This window comes from Gambusia affinis, linkage group LG14 (assembly GCF_019740435.1).
Source record: "Gambusia affinis linkage group LG14, SWU_Gaff_1.0, whole genome shotgun sequence".
Lineage (NCBI taxonomy): Eukaryota > Metazoa > Chordata > Actinopteri > Cyprinodontiformes > Poeciliidae > Gambusia > Gambusia affinis.
The window spans coordinates 5,479,979-5,495,990 of NC_057881.1; the positions used below are offsets into that span (position 1 = coordinate 5,479,979).

Genomic DNA, 16,012 nt, shown 5'->3' on the forward strand with positions numbered 1-16,012 from the left:
TTTTTGGTGAGCCTGCACAGAAGCAGACTTGGCTTTGGAGGGCCTTCCAGCCCCCTCCCACTTAGGGCTAATTGGTTTAGAGTGCAGCTTAATGTGGCAGACCCTCAAAGTGAATGGACTGAGAGTGGGCTAGAGGAGGGTGAATGGGGTTGGCCTGGAATTGGTCCAATGTCTTTAGAACCAGTCAAGAAGCAATATAATAATATAAAGACCAGAAGCAGAACATCAGTCTTGACTGATCACAAACATACATAATTTCATATAGTTGACTCATTACATACCACTTGGTTAAAATTTCCTAAAGGGCAAATACCAAATAGTTGTGGATTTGTATTTGATCTGTGCACTGTGAGATACAAAATTATGGATATTAAAGTTAAGAAAATGGCTATTAAACATGAATGAACAAATTTTAGGCGAATTAACAGCTAGAAAGAAACTTGAACCCACGGTTGAATTCATTTTGGTGGCAGACTTCCGCCTCCACAGTGTGGGACCTGTTGGCATTTCCTGTGTTTCATCTCCGCAGACACTCCTCCAGAGGTTGATTTCTCCTCTCTGTTGGTGTTAGCCTGCAGAGGAGCTGAAGTCACAGAGGATACTGAACCTTGTAGGTGTGAACGATCCCACAGGAGACAAACCTTCTGTTCATCACTCTGCTCTTCCTTTCCACACTCAAGCTTTATTTCATTTTCTCCACCTCGCTCTTTTTTCCCCCCATCATGTCTGTTCTTTGCTTCTGCCTCTGCTGCAGTGCTGGAAAGCTTCCAATAATTCAACAATGTTTTTTTATTAACGAGAGGCTGATATATTATTCTCTTTGACTCATAGTAATGTTTGTGTTTTTTTCTGCTGAATTTAATTTCTCATTTCTTTTCGTTCTTGAATTGAAAAGCTGTGGCTATCTCGTCCGTTAAACTCTTTTAACAAGGTCATTTTTTTAAAGCCATAGCAACAGTAACACCAAAAGCGAAAAAGAAAATCCACTTTTTCATGTCAAGAGCCCTTAATGAAATTCCTCAAATTGTTTGATATTGAATGTAACTTAGACTTTGCCTCGGAGGGTTTGACCTCAGCTTTGTCTAGGAAGGTCCGACCAATCTCTCTGCTTGTCAGACAGGAAATATCACACCTGTCTTCTTGGGTCCAATCAGTGACATCTTTACTCAGCCACTGCCTCCATAACCCCTGCTTCATTTAAGGATCTTTTCAGCTTCATCCCACATCTCCAAAGCCTCAGCCTTATTATATGAGCTCTTGTCCTGCCAAACTTATGGAGTGTCCCTGGAGGGTAAGTCTCCCTCATGTCCTGCTTCTCATCTTGGTTATCTGTTAAGCACAAATTTGTTCCTTAAGGATCCTTCTCAGTTTCTTGCTCCTAATAAGGGCGTCAAAAATATTTCTCCTCTAGTACTTGTAGTGACAAGGTGGTCAAGGAGCACAAGTTCCTCTTTCAGATATGGAGACACTCAATGATTGGTCTCCTCAACTTCCTGTTCCTTTACCCAAATTAGGGAACCAGGTTCACCCTTTCCTGTTTGTCATTCCTGTCTATAACAAGGGCTGTCAGAACGACCTTCAAGTCATTAATCATGTCTGCAACAAGGAGCTGGAGGTAGATTTGTCCCGTCGAGTCGGTTGATACCACTCTAACTATCCTGTTCAGTCATCCATCAGCTCTTTATCACTGACCTCCCCGACCTTGAGAGAGTGTCCAGATCACCAGTATGTCTGCAGCTGTTCCACCCAGGTTGATTGAACTGACCAGGTTTTCATGACTAGAAAGGCAAAACCACAACCTGCTACTAATTTCAAAAACTGATGGCAAAATATTGCTGTTGTCTGTGGTTGCCCTTGTCCTGTCCTTGACAACTACATTCTTGGAACTTTTTGAAAAATTCCCCCTCCAACATAACTGAATGTCCTGCTAATGAGAGGATTTAGATGTGTTAGATGTGGACGTATTTATTCAAAAGTTGCTAGATAATAGTTTGGGCACAATTGAAAAATGCTTTTTGTGCTTCTAAAGAACCTGGTCAGTAAAAGCTCCAGTGATCCTTAACATGATCAGATAACACTGAGTAGAATCCTTAATGTCTTTCTCTTTTTTCTGAGCAGTCCAGCAGTCGTCAATAATTTGAAAAAAGTCAAACTCCCGTTCTACATAAATGTTTTTAATAATCTGACAAGTCGTATGTCTGATTTTTATGCTGGATGAGAAAGAGGTGTAATTTTTAAAATAAAATACAAACACTTTTAGATCAAAGAAAACTATCATTTGTAATGAACAGAAATATCAGAAGGTCAAAGCAATTATTAATGCAAACCAAACACCTTCTGTTTTTGTTGATCTAAAAAAAAACTGTGTCACTGAGAGCATCGTGTCTCCTGAGACAGACACGATTAGCAGAGATTTACATGCTACTTTACATTCTTGCTCCAGGTGTGCAGATGAGTTTTCATAACCAAAATCCTTCTTATTCTTTTTGTTTTGTGTCCTGAATCTGAAGTTCTCGAAGAGGATTTCTGACAACACATTCAATGCACTTCAACCTACTTTTCTTCTCTCTTGTACAGTCTGCAGAAACTATGCCACATACACACCGGTTGTTGCAGTGATACAGATTCTGTTCAAAGTTCTCCAATTTCCATTTTTACATTGTTTTTATGAGGAGAAGAAGTCTTATCTTCTCCACATCATGGGCTTCTTCTACATAACTGTTTCAGCTCGAGATGCATTTTCTCTCCTGTTATCTTTTGTCTATCAATCTACTTCTCTTTTCATTTTGGCTTTTTTTTGTGTCTCTGCTGTCATTCGTCCCGAATATCTTTTTCTCTCAATCTCGATACATTGTTTGGTGAAGGTCAGCATTTGACATTGAAGCATGTGCTCTCCACAAAAGCACAGCAGAGTTGAGATTTGGTTGTCTGAGTCATTTTTCTCTCTCAGAAGAGAGAATTGAGTAAGAATTTAATCCCTTAGTAAAGCAGAGTAAGCCTCTGTTCTCTGCAAAAACATGAGAGACTGAAGCCCAAATCAGGTTTGGACCATTTCCTGAATATCCTGCCACAGCTCTTTTGCATGAACCTGGTTATAATCTTGAACTGTGACATTATGATAGCTGATTAATTACACTGTGAGTGTTAGATTATGTATGAACTTTTGAGCATACAATCCCTGTTCTCTACAAACACGTGGCTGGATCACAGCAAATTCGGAAAACTTGGTTTCAGTGTGATAGCAGAGCATAAAAAGAATCTAGTTGAAGGAATTTGTGTGCAAACCACTAAATCCCATCCAGCATGACATCTTACACCATGATTTGCACCTAGAACAGCTCTCTGTAGCATTGTTTTCAATAATTAAGTAATAAGACGTCATGCACAAAAACTACAAAATCCTCCACCTGGAGCAACATTCTCCAATGATCAGCTAGCAGTAGCCAGAATAATAACGACTTGTCATTATTTTGACTGACGACACTGTCTCTGAGTACAACAGCTGACACTTATGACGAAGACAGAAGTATAATTGAAACATGTGAGGTACGTCTGAAAAGACAAAGTAAACTACGCGTCTAGTAAAATAAACTCTAAGACTTTGTTGCATATAGACATAATGAGTTTTATTGGAAGAAAACTGAAATTCATAAGCCAACCAGCCATGACTTTCAAGAGTTTTAAAAGTCGCACATATCGCTGCACAAGACGAAATACAATTTGGGATTTTAATCTAACGAGTATAGAATTTAAACAGCAAATTAAGATGTTAAAAAATACTTTAGTCTCCCAGCAATCTGCACATCTAAGCCTGGGGACAATTTGGGGTTGTTGTGTTTCTCTCTAGCTGAAATCCGTACTGCGTGGTGGCCCAGATCATATCTCTCGACAACTGGGTAACTCTTACTCTATGACGCGCAAGCAGGAGCTCTCTGCCATCGTATTATGCACAATGCCTGGCTACTTATTGACATTGTAGTGCAGTCTGAATTCAAATTTAAAGAGGTTTCTTTGGTAGTATTTTAGCCAACAAATGTATAGAAGGGAAAATACACTTGGTACCACTACCTTCCAGGTAAAAGGTTGTACGCCAAAACAGCATGCAGGGATGACATATCACTTTATCTTACAGGCTCTGATGGGGGAAAAAAGTTTCTGATAAGTAGGACTTTCAAGATGAATAGGGTAATTCATTATTTTTGACTGGGCCCCAGATGTTAACGTCACACATCATGAGTAAGAGTGAGCTGCCAGCTGTCTTCTGTACAGGTGAAATTGATTAATGTTGTTTCTTTTTTCCTGTGATTTGTTGCTGTCAGTTTCAGAGATTCTATGCAAAACATTTGGAGTGCCTTGGGAGAAAATTTGCATTTCCTCTAGGTGTGGCATTCCCATTAATGATGATTAGTGCTGGAAGACATAAATACCTGCACTCATTTTCTGACAGGTAGAAGCTGATCAAACATTACCCAGTAGACAGTGTTGGACAGTTTGTTTTTTACTTGTGTAAAACAGATTCTAGTAAAATAAATTATGCCTGTGTGCTCTAAAAATATAGTTGAGCTCATCCCTTTTTTTATATATAGTTTCTTTATGCCATGAGAAGACACCATTGGGGCAAAAGGAGTCAGACAAATGGATAAATATATTTTTGTTCCTGCTTCTTCCCCTCACCGCTCCTATTTTGTCTTCACCTCTCCCTCCTTTCTCACTCAGCTAAGTTCCTGCACACCTTCACATAAGCCTTGCCTCACCCACTCTAATCGACTCTAATTTCTACTCTCCATTTCTCCCCACGTACATCCTTCCATTTTGCAACTCCTCTATATTTGCTGACAGTGGAGTTGGTAGTTTTCCCTGCTGGCTTGCCTCCGGAGATTTCACCCGGTCGGTCCAAGTCTCCCAGGGACAAAGGAGATCCAGAGGTCAATCCATCACCTTCACACCGCTGCACAGGCCCTTCCACTCATCTGCTTACGTGTGTCTTTGTCTAGTCATCAGTTTGTCATTGTTTCTCCATCACATTCAGAGATTTTCTGTGCTTTGAAAAATAAACATTAGCAAAGACATTTAAAATAAGCGAATGCTATTCTTTGGTCTCCAAGATATATTTAATATTTGCAAAAATAGTGAATATCTAAACAAATTTAGAAAATTTTGATATTGGCAAATTCTGATAATTTAAAGATCAAAACATTTTCATTCATACAACCCCTACAGCAAAGAGCAAAAAATCTTGACAATAACAGTTATACCCAGAAATTTTTCCTGTAAAGGAGACAGTTCTTTTCACATATGTATGGAATTATGTATATGAAATCTCCTACTTCACCTGACAGTCTTGACAGTTGTATTTAAAGGGGGATATTATGCAAAATATACTTTTTTGAGCTTTTTACATTGCCACTCCACATCCAAAACACACATGATGTGCTGCTTTGAATCTTTCATGCATGTATTATAAATTCTTGAATCTTCTGTGGCAGCCATTGAGGAGTTCCTTAATGCCTGCTCATACAATGTGCCATCTATTTACCCAAAGCCTTCAGTCCCAAGCCGAGCTCCTGACTCACAACCAAACTATTTCTCAGTATGATGCTCAGAAGGATTGTAAACAGCATCATGGAGTAACATTGTTGTGATAGTTTGCTAAACGGCAAGTGTTTCAGCTTCTTGAAGAGACAGAGAACAATTTCAAGGCATCATATATGGCTATTATGAGATGTTAAAATGTTTTTTACCATTATTTTTGATATATACAACATTTAGTACCACTACTAAATGGCACTAAATATAAATGGTACTAAATGGTACTAAAACTAAAGGTGGCATACGGTGTATTCACACCAGCTCTATTTAGGGAAATCAAGCTCTGAATCAGAACTAAAAAGATTCAGAGCTTGATTTCTGGTCCTCGTGATTAACGTGAACTCTGGCGTAGTCCCAGTACATAATACCAAGCAGACTGTAGACTGCTCCAAAAGCAGGAAGTGGACTAAAGCATAGGGAATTCTGGGTAAATAAAACCTAAATAAAATTGGTCTAGCATTTGTAGGAGAAAAGCTTACGCTGATGTCATTGTTGAATGTTGCTTTTATATATGACGTTCATATTTCATGCGGACGAAAGTTCAGTCAGTGTCTTGTTTGGAGGTTTTCTTGTTCTTTTCTTTTATGATTCTTGGTTCAGTACAACCGCAGACAAATGGGAAAACAAGTTGGTCATAGGGTTTGGTTCATTTGACACTGTAGTGTGAACACAAAAACATTCCAGCTGCTATTGCAATTTTGGTCTTCAACCGAGTTTACTAGACTATTAGGTGTAAAAACACCCATAGTCCCTTGATACATTGCATTCTCTTTTTCTGGCTTGGTAGTTATTACATAGCAAATACTAAATGATCTAATATGATCTAATTTACTAATGTCTGAAGTACTACATTATGAAGAATACATTCTTCTAAAAAAAGAATAAAAAGTAAAAAAAAAAACAAAACACCTAACTGTTAATTAGTATTGTTAAGACTAAAATTAACAGCAAGAGTGGATTTGAAAAACACAATAAAACTCTAAATGAAAGCGGGATCTATAAATCTCTAAAAGATTAGGGTGTCTAATCAGTATAATATCAGGTGGCTTCTTCACTGCATCCACCACGCTCTTTGAAAATGGCACTAGATTGTTTTTTAATAACACAAACAACCTGAAAATATCTTGGCTGAACAGACTTAATGTCAACACAAATTGCACCTGGATCACTAATCAGCTATCCGATTGCACAAATGTAATTTAATTTTGAGTTACTGACCTTTTTGTTTGATTCAGAATGGGTATAAATTTGATTATCTCGTGTGCATCTGATGCTGAAACTAATTCTTATCTATCGGGCATCAAATACTGCAGTTCAATCACAACCAACAGTTAAGAAACAGTCTCAAAAGCCAGCTGTATTTCTGAAGGGAGAGGAGTCATTACTCCTCAGGATTTGTAGTTCAAACCCAGATCTGTTTTACATACCATATTCCTCTGACTCATTAGTATGAATGCCTGTATGGTATGATATACTTGGATTTATGTAGTGCCACCCAGGGGTAATTTCTTGTTAATTAGCAAAGAAGTACAAATAACAAAGTAAAAAAGGAATAGAAGGTAAGGTATAGAATGTCAGAAAGTTCATGGGGTTTGCTTGTCTTATTTATTTGTTTATATTTACAGTGTTACAAGGGAATAAACCAAGTTACATAACAATATTAAATATGATAAAATGTTCTTACTGCTCTGGATCACGATCCATAAATGTTAAAGGTAGATTATTTTACAGCCTATTGGTTTGGTCTTGCAGACACAGAACTTACTGAGGCTAACCTCAGTAATATCTGTTAGCCACTAACAAATATTACCTTGGATTCATCACTACAAATCCTACATTAGGTCTGAATAAGACCTTTTTCAAGAAGCTGTTCCAACTAGTAACCAAACTGGAGGTATAACACACTTAAAACTTGCAAATAAGGTTCTGTATGATGAGTGACAGAATAGGGAATAGATATTTTTTAACCTTGAAGTGATCGTCTCCAGATCTTGATCTAATCCAGAGATGCAACAAACTGTCTGAAACTTAGCCAGTTATGATTCAGATCATTCAACTTTGTGGATTTTACTTCATTGTCAGTCCAAATTTAACCTTTCTCTTTTGAAAGCCAAAATGTCAACAGTAGGATGAGTGACAAATTAAGAGGAAGCCTGAAACATCAAATCCCTTAATAAGGGAATCTGACAGCTGTTATGTGGTGTGAGACATTTTGCTGGCATGTTTTGTACCCGCTTGTCATTTTAGAGGGATGGGTCACTGCAAATCAATGCAAACAAGTTCTGACTGAATACTGCCATAGTTGAAGAAGATGATTCTGGTATGTTGATTCCTGGTTGGGCTTTCTTTAGGCATGTTTCAACAACAGGAACTTTCACTAAGAACCAGTGTAGTTTCCTTGGGCTTTTACTTAAATTAACCTTTCAGGTTCCAGTGTATTTACTGTATCATAGCCAGAAAAGTACACTTGTGGGAAGGTAGTACTTTTTTATTTAATTTGAGCTTTTGGGGTCTCATAAGTAAAATACATTTCTGGAAAACTACCATTCACACATAGCGTCCAGTTAGTGTCCCAGCTTTGTATAATGTGTCTGAGTTAGGATGAAGGATGTAAAATGAGAAATATTTTACTGAGTCTAGAAAGGGTATGTTCAAAATAAGATTACTTACTTAAACATATTCTGACTAAAACCATTCAGTGCTTTATTAGCTTTCAATGAGAGCCCCGATAGTCAAATAATATTTATTCCAGTTGTTCAGAAAGTGAGTCGCTCTGATGTCAGGTGGAGACTCTTCAAGCATTTGGCATGCCGAGGTGACTGGATCATAGTTATTGCTGACAGAGCGTCTGCATGAGATCGAGTAATAGTATTATTAAGTCAATACTATAACATTTGTAGTATATATACAGAGCATATGTGTTTTATACATTTTAAGTTATGGTGGCAACGTAACTACAGTTAAATTTAGATAGCTGAACACATTGAGAGTGATACTCCACATTTCAAGAAAATCAGGAATTACACTGTGAAGACAGTGCAGAATATATCCAAACAGAGGTTCAGTCCACTTTACGATATAATTGCATCTCTTTACTCCGTAATATTTATGTAGTCATAACTTTAACCTCTTTGACTGTAAGAAAAGATCAGTGAGTCAGTATGTTCTAGACAGAAATGTCAGTGAAATAATCAATGTACTGTGTGTGACTGTTTCTATTATTGTGAAGAATTGGTGATATACTTCAAAGAAGCAAAAGGGAAAAAAAATGCAAAGATAAAAGCTTTAGCTGTGTGTCTGGAACATAAATTTTTTAAATATGTACATTATATGTTGGTTTCTCTTTCCATTCAATTTCTTTTATTATGAGCATCACAAAGCTGTCATTTTTCTTAAAAAAAAAAAAAAGAAACAATAAACACTGGTTGGGTGGATGGATAGATATTTATTTCCAGATGTTTATTTTTTAAGAATGATTGATGTCATGTGCAAAGATCAAACGTCCCTCTTCCCTCTCTGCTGTTTTCAGAGGAAGAAATGTGTTGCATGTCAACAGCTAAATGAGAGGATTACCATGTCATTATACTGGTTTGAGTCAGCAACACTGCGCTTCATGATGCCATTGCTGCAAAACAAAATCTTCTTATCCCCTGAAGGAAAAGAAAGCTAATATCCTATATTTAGGTGAGCATTAAGGCCCATTACCCAACAGATGGGGTGCTTAATTCGAAGAACTCTTCTTTTGTTGGGTGAAAGCCCTTTTTTCCCTTTTTTTTTCTTCTTTTACACTAACTGCTTTTGATCAGATCATGGAAGCATTATGACCAAACCTGTCACATAAATGTTGTTGTAACTATCACAAATGCCCAACAACAAATTGGGTTTGAAAAAAGACAAAAACATGAAGATTAGGGAAGACACATTAGGGAGATTATTTACCATATTTAGCCAGATCCAGTTGTATAAACATCGGATAAATCTGCAGCTTGCAGCTGAAATCTCTGTCATAGAAACATTATTTTTGGTCGTTCTTTAAAATAGAGTTTTACAACTTAGCAGAATACATATTTATCTTCTATAAAAGAGCTGTAAAGTCTAGTGCATTATAATTGAACAGTGAAGTAAGAGTGACTCACTACTGCAGCAGAAAATTTAAATTTACGATTTAACATTTATGCTACTTCGGTGATAATAATTTAGGTTTCTGGAATATTTAGAACCTTGTTTTATTTATTTTTTTGGTTTCCCTTATATATATGTCATATGTTCTGTTTAGCATAGAGATAAATATACTGCTCTGCAACATTTGATTTCTAAAGCATTTTTTGTCTTGAATGAAGGAAAAATGTGAGTCGTGGGGGCCAAAACAGGACCCATGTATTCTTTGTAATTGATGTGATTCAATACTATCATCTAATAATCTTGTTTTTATCAACCATTATGAAGAGCCTGCAATGGACAGAAGGGTAGTTTTGTTACTACTCTTCAATCACAACTCAATTGTTTAATTTAAGGGCTAAGAATTTGTGTTTTTACACAGAAAGAGGACGGAAATGTGTCTAAGAAGATAGCTGGAGTCTCAGCATGTGTTAAATTAATGTGGATCTGCACAGCATAGATAGTAACATTTTCGGTCTAATCATTTGATAATGTGCGGGATGTTTCCATATTTATTAAACTCTTGTCTGTTGAGCGCTTTGCCTTATGTGGTGCAGACCAAGAATGACAAATTGGCAAGTTTAGTTTGGTCTATTTTCCCAATTCAGCCATTTACTTTTTTAACACTTACCGGTAGTAGTTGTTGTAGACCACCTAAAAAGTGTTTTTTTAGATTCACCAACATACACAAAAAGATAAAAAACAGTGTGATAGCAGCTTTGGGAGGTTTATTTAGAAAACAGAAAGGATTGTGCTATAGCAACTGTGTTACAGATAAGTATGTTTTGGCAAAACAAATATGTAATACTCTTGTTGCATTCAGGAATGTAGGCATGTCTTGGAGTTTGCATGAGAGACTAAAACCACTGTACATGCAGGTCATATGCGGTTCCCTGAGAGTATGTCTGCAGGAACGTTTGCTGTATGATATATTCCAGAAAGCTCAGGTGCAGTGAAGTGTTTCGTCACTGTGTTATTGCATATATTAAACATAAATCAAACTTGCTATGTTCATTAACTTTCTCTTCCACAATATTACCTCTTATGTCTTTGAGAATATAAGTTTGGTCTTTATTGCGGCGGCTGTGACCCACACCATCTTCACTTGTGAAATTGATGAAGTGAGGCTTTAAAGCCTAATGCCTTGGTGCGCTCTATGTAAATTGCTGTGAATGTGTGTCAGCTAAATGCCTCCAATGTAAAATGAGATTGGATTGAAAACAGCTAATAGAGCTGTGCCTGTGATTAGCCTCGGAGCTGCTGCAGCGAGCTGTGGTGCTAGTTTTGTATCAGCAGGGTCCCACTGGCTCTGTTTGCCTGCTGACATGATAGCGTTTCCTACAGGAAATACCCTAATTAATTGTTGTCATTATGTGTTTTTTATCCTACCTGCAGTCAGTTCTCATTTCCTGTCACCACTCACATCACATCTCTGTCTGCTCTATTTTCATCTCTTAGACCACCATCCAGTTTTGTTTTCAATTTCTAGCTGTCTCTGCATGATTGTAAAACTTCCCTAGCTCCTCTTCAAATTTGTATTTTCCTCAGCTACTCATCTCTTTTATTCCTCCTTTGAAATTATGAAAATTCTTGCAGTGGATGTTGGAAAACATTAGGTTTATTTTGGAGGCAAAGCTGTTTGGAACTTCAACAAAATCAGTGCCTGGTGGCTCCCACGGAAGAAGAACAGTGGGATTTCTCTTCAGCACCATTGATACATTCAATGGACTCAGATGGAAAATCTTTCAAGATATTTTCTGCATTTCCTCTGTCTTGCTGCAGTTGGTTTAAACTGAACACTTGGGATAAATATCTAGTTGCCTAGTGTTGTAGTTTTGCTCTTGTGATTTTGCATCTTTCAGCATTTTTACATTAGATTAAGTGGAAAGTTTAGAGATTTTCTGTTTGTATAATTTTGTAAATGTTTTGCTGCAGAAAAGAGGCAGCAATCTTTGACTTGCTCTTTGATCAATTCAGTCAATAAAGGCTTCTTTCTAACAAAATAATAATACTTTGGCCCAGAATTTGAAAGTTGTTTTTGTGGCATCATTATGGCTACACAATGGAGAAAATTAAACCTTGACAGAGAAAAAGATGAGAAGTGTTATTAATAACAACACCAATTCAATTCAAAAGGGAATTGGCTGCATTATGAAGTAACTGTCTTTTGCTGCAGAGAGAACAGCTATGCTTTGACAAATTGCACCGTGAGGAACGTTACCTGGAAATGTTGAAGCAAAATCTTAATACATCAGCAGGGAAATTAATGTTTAGGCACAACTAGGTCCTCCAAATGACACTAACCATAATGTCAGCTTAGTTACAAAGTGGCCTAAGAAAAATAAAGTCAATATTTTGGAGTGACCATCGCAAAGTTCGGATCTCAGTCTCCACAAAAATTTGGTGCGAATCTGATTCTTTTAGATTCTATTAGAAATGGGCAATTACTTCAGAAAATCACATGGAGGATCCCATAGAAGGATACCCAAACATTTGACCCAAGTTATTATTTTTTAAATCAAATATTACCAGAAGTCAAACAGATATATTTAAACTCCTATTTTTGAAGAAAATTATCAAACAACTTTTTGTCCTGGCACTTAGCAAAGAGAAATGATAAAACTAAAAACCTTCATCTGACTTAATGTGAGATAGAGAAAAAAAACTGTTATGTATTATTATGTGCAAAAAAGCAACTATCAACTATGTGTTTTCCATTTTGACAATTTTTTACACCTTTTTACCATTTTATAATTATTATCTGACATTTAACTTATTTATTTGTGAAGTTTTTGACCGGATTCCTAGCAGCAAACATCCTTGTTAATAACCAACTCTGCTAAATGAAGTGGGTGACATCACTGCTTAAATAATACGTGACATGCCACAGTGCTAGCATATGTGATATATATGAGTAATCAGTAGTAATGGCGCTTCCATTTGTCTTGAAGGTGGCGGTACAGGCAGCCAGCAGACCATTCTCCATGAGGAGCAGTGGAAGATGCCGGCTCTGCCAGCACTGCTGCTGTCGATTTATGTTGTCGTCCTGCTGCTGACTATGGCACCCCTCTTCTTCAGCCAGGCCAACACCCTCTCTGCTGTCCGGATGGGTGAGTACAGCAACAAATGTTTGGTTTCAATAATGTCTTTGTGCAAGAGGAACTTTTCAACAAAACTCTCCTCACTGCCAATTATTCAATCACAATTTTACATAAATATCATAACTTTACTGATCATTCTGTATCGAGATTTATACACAGAAATTCTTACTTTCTGTTTGAAGAAAGAAATTAGGGTTTATATTTTGATAAGTTGTTTTTCTGTCAAATTAAAAGGTGGGATTGAATACTAAGTTGTACTAGCAGTTAATAGGGGATTTCAGATGCAGGTGGTGCAGTAGGTAGCACTTGCAGCAAGAAGTCTCCTGGGTTCGATTCCTGGCCCAGGGGGAATCGAACCCAGGAGGGAGAACACACACATGTTCTCCCTGTGCTTGGTGGGTTCTCTCTGGATTCTCCGGCTTCCTCCAACAGTCCAAAAACATGACTGTCAGGTTAGTTGGTCTCTCTAAATTCTCCCTAGGTGTGAGTGTGCGTGCGTGAGTGTGTGTGTGTGTGTGAATGGTTGTCTGTCTCTGTGTTGCCCTGCAACAGACTGCCGACCTGTCCAGGGTGACCCCGCCTCTCGCCTGAAACATTCGCTGAAGATAGGCACCAGCACCTGTCCGGACCCCACTAGGGACAAGGGTGTTCGAAAATGGATGGACAGAATCTGATATAAAGTGAAATCACACAGCCAGATTCAAATTCTGGATGCATTCTCAGTATCAAGTCATCATTTTTAGACATTTGCATTAGTTTTAATTCCAGGTCGACTTTCTATTAAAAGAAGCACAGAATTGGCTGAATGGTGGGAAATGACAGCATGTACTGATCGGGGAAAAGGGACACTCTGCAGTTATTGCAGATCTAAATTGGGGGAGAACAGATTTCAGATTGCCTGGCAGAGCATATGTATGTCAGATTACTCAATTCATCAAGGGACTATTCATTAGGATTATTTGATTATCAAAATATTTGATAGCTGCGGTCTTGCTTTTCTCTCATCTTTTTAAATACATTTTGCTGCTAAAAATATGCATGTCCTCTGGATTACCTCTGATTATTCTACCCTCTTTTACTCATCACAGTTTTTCTGTTTTGCCACTGGTGTATCCCTCCCATTTTGATTCCTCTCACACAAACACGGCTTTGTTTCTGTATTTAAAAATTCCTCATGGCCTCCCTTTGGCTTCTTCACTCACTAGATTAGTGCTTCTTTTTCTTGCTCCCTTCACATTTTGTTTTCAGTCCATGTTGGATCATTTGCAAAAAGAAATAAATTCCAGCAGAACCAAATATGATGCTTCCCTTCTCCATTCCAGGACCAGAGTCGATCTCTGGGGTCATGACCTTTTATTTCTCATCCTCACATCATCCAATGGTAGAAGATTAACTTTCATAAAAGCAGAGCCTTAATATTGAACTTAAACATTCAGCACTCCTGCTCTCTGATAAGATCTTTCACCTCTTCTAATCCCAACCTTGATGACCTCATGTTCAAATCCCTTTTGCTTTTAACTGGAGGAGCTTTACAAAGACTGTCGGGAACTTACATACATGCTGCCATGGCAATCGGGTCACGCGGTGGTTTGTCACGGCTCACCTTTCACTCTTCCTTTAATACAAGCTGAGTGCTGTACACTCGCTCTGCTTCAGTTGACACGTTATATGTGTGGTATGGCTCTCTTTCCTGGAATTTCAGGCATCTTCAGATGAGCTTCAGAAAATGAAGTGGAAACCAAAAGCTAACATTCACAGATAATATCACAGAGAAGTTGGATTTCAGTGTCAATCAACGTAGCCCAGGTGAAAATGTGCCCTTGTTTAATCAAGCACCAAATATGAATGACCACTTTTTTTTTTCTTTTTTTTTTTTTTGGACAACTCCCAGACATGATCACCAGCAGCTCTGTATAATCAAGTAATTGGTTAAACAAAATGTCGCTCTGATCTGAGCAATCTCAAGGACAGATGAGAATGTTAAAACATTTTTTTTAGTTTAAAGAAGGTTAAATGCCACCAAAAATTATAAAGTTGAATAAATCTGCAAAGGAACAAATGCTTTTCACAGCATTACATCTGTGTAGGCTTTGTCATAATTCTGTAATCTAATAGAGTTTAATGTAGCTCAGTTCACTGTCTCTCTCTATTCTTGTCTTTGTATTTATCTGCAATTTTACTTTCAGAAGACCATATTTATATTCTGATGCAAGAACAACTGTGACTAGACTTAAAATAAGAGTAAGAGCCTCAGATATGCAGGATGTGATGTAGAGTTTATTTCAGTGGGCAGTGAGAGGAATCTGATCTCAGAACAGATACAAACGTAGCAAATTGCTTTTAGCTATACATTAATAAAACAAGATATTTGCGTTTTTCACTCTCAAAACTAAAAAAAAATAATTTTGTCAGAGTTTATGTATTGCTCCTTTGTTTACAATGCATTTCTCTCATCAGGTGTAGAAAAATTACTTTGGTTGCACTCCAATACTCTGAGCTTTGAGCAAAATTTCAAGGTTAATTACTCAGTGGGTGGAAAATCAAAAAAGGCTGTGTCAAAGTGTTTCAGTAATTGAAGCTCTCCTGTTGTGGTTTATGCTGGAAGCCAGATTTAGCTGATGTTGTGGCAGGTAACCAAATATCAAGCAGTAACAAGGAGACATACTTATATTCCCAAGACCTTCTTGGTTGCTAGGTAATGGTTTCGTTAACAAAAATAGCAGTAGGCACATGTTTATTATTTTCAGATTTTATATATCTTTTAGGTGCTTTTATATTTTCATGTGCAGTATCATGCATAAATCTTGAGTCTGCCATTATATTGTTTTGCTGATAAAAATCCAGACTTTTCTGTAATCTCTTTCTGTAATTATTTAAAGTGGTCTAGATCAATTGTTCCCTTTGGTGTCTGACAGAGTTTTAGAGGGTATATTTGGAGGCCTTAGTACTGTTCAGTCCAGTATTTGGCTATTGGAAGAGGATGTTTTGTGTGTAAAGATTCTTAGCACTAATCTATGAATCACTCAAGCACAAAAGGATTCATCGAACTGCAACAGAAAAGACAGACTATTGTTGTCAGCACACAGCTTCACTATAAAACAATTTTCTAAACTGGGCTTTTAGCATTGCACTTTCCCTTTTAGACAAATTCATTAAAAAAATAT

At 37.4% G+C, this 16,012-nt stretch overlaps 1 protein-coding gene across 2 annotated transcripts in view; it reads left to right on the forward strand.

The window, feature by feature from the left end:
* The window catches only part of LOC122844157 (glutamate receptor ionotropic, kainate 5-like), a 192,385-nt gene that overhangs the window by 97,034 nt on the left and 79,339 nt on the right, over positions 1-16,012 (forward strand). For both annotated transcript variants that reach the window (XM_044139370.1, XM_044139369.1), the window contains exon 3: positions 12,699-12,857. In XM_044139370.1, coding sequence (XP_043995305.1) covers positions 12,749-12,857 — 109 coding nt within the window. In that variant the 5' untranslated portion in view covers positions 12,699-12,748. The remainder of the gene's footprint in view (positions 1-12,698; positions 12,858-16,012) is intronic.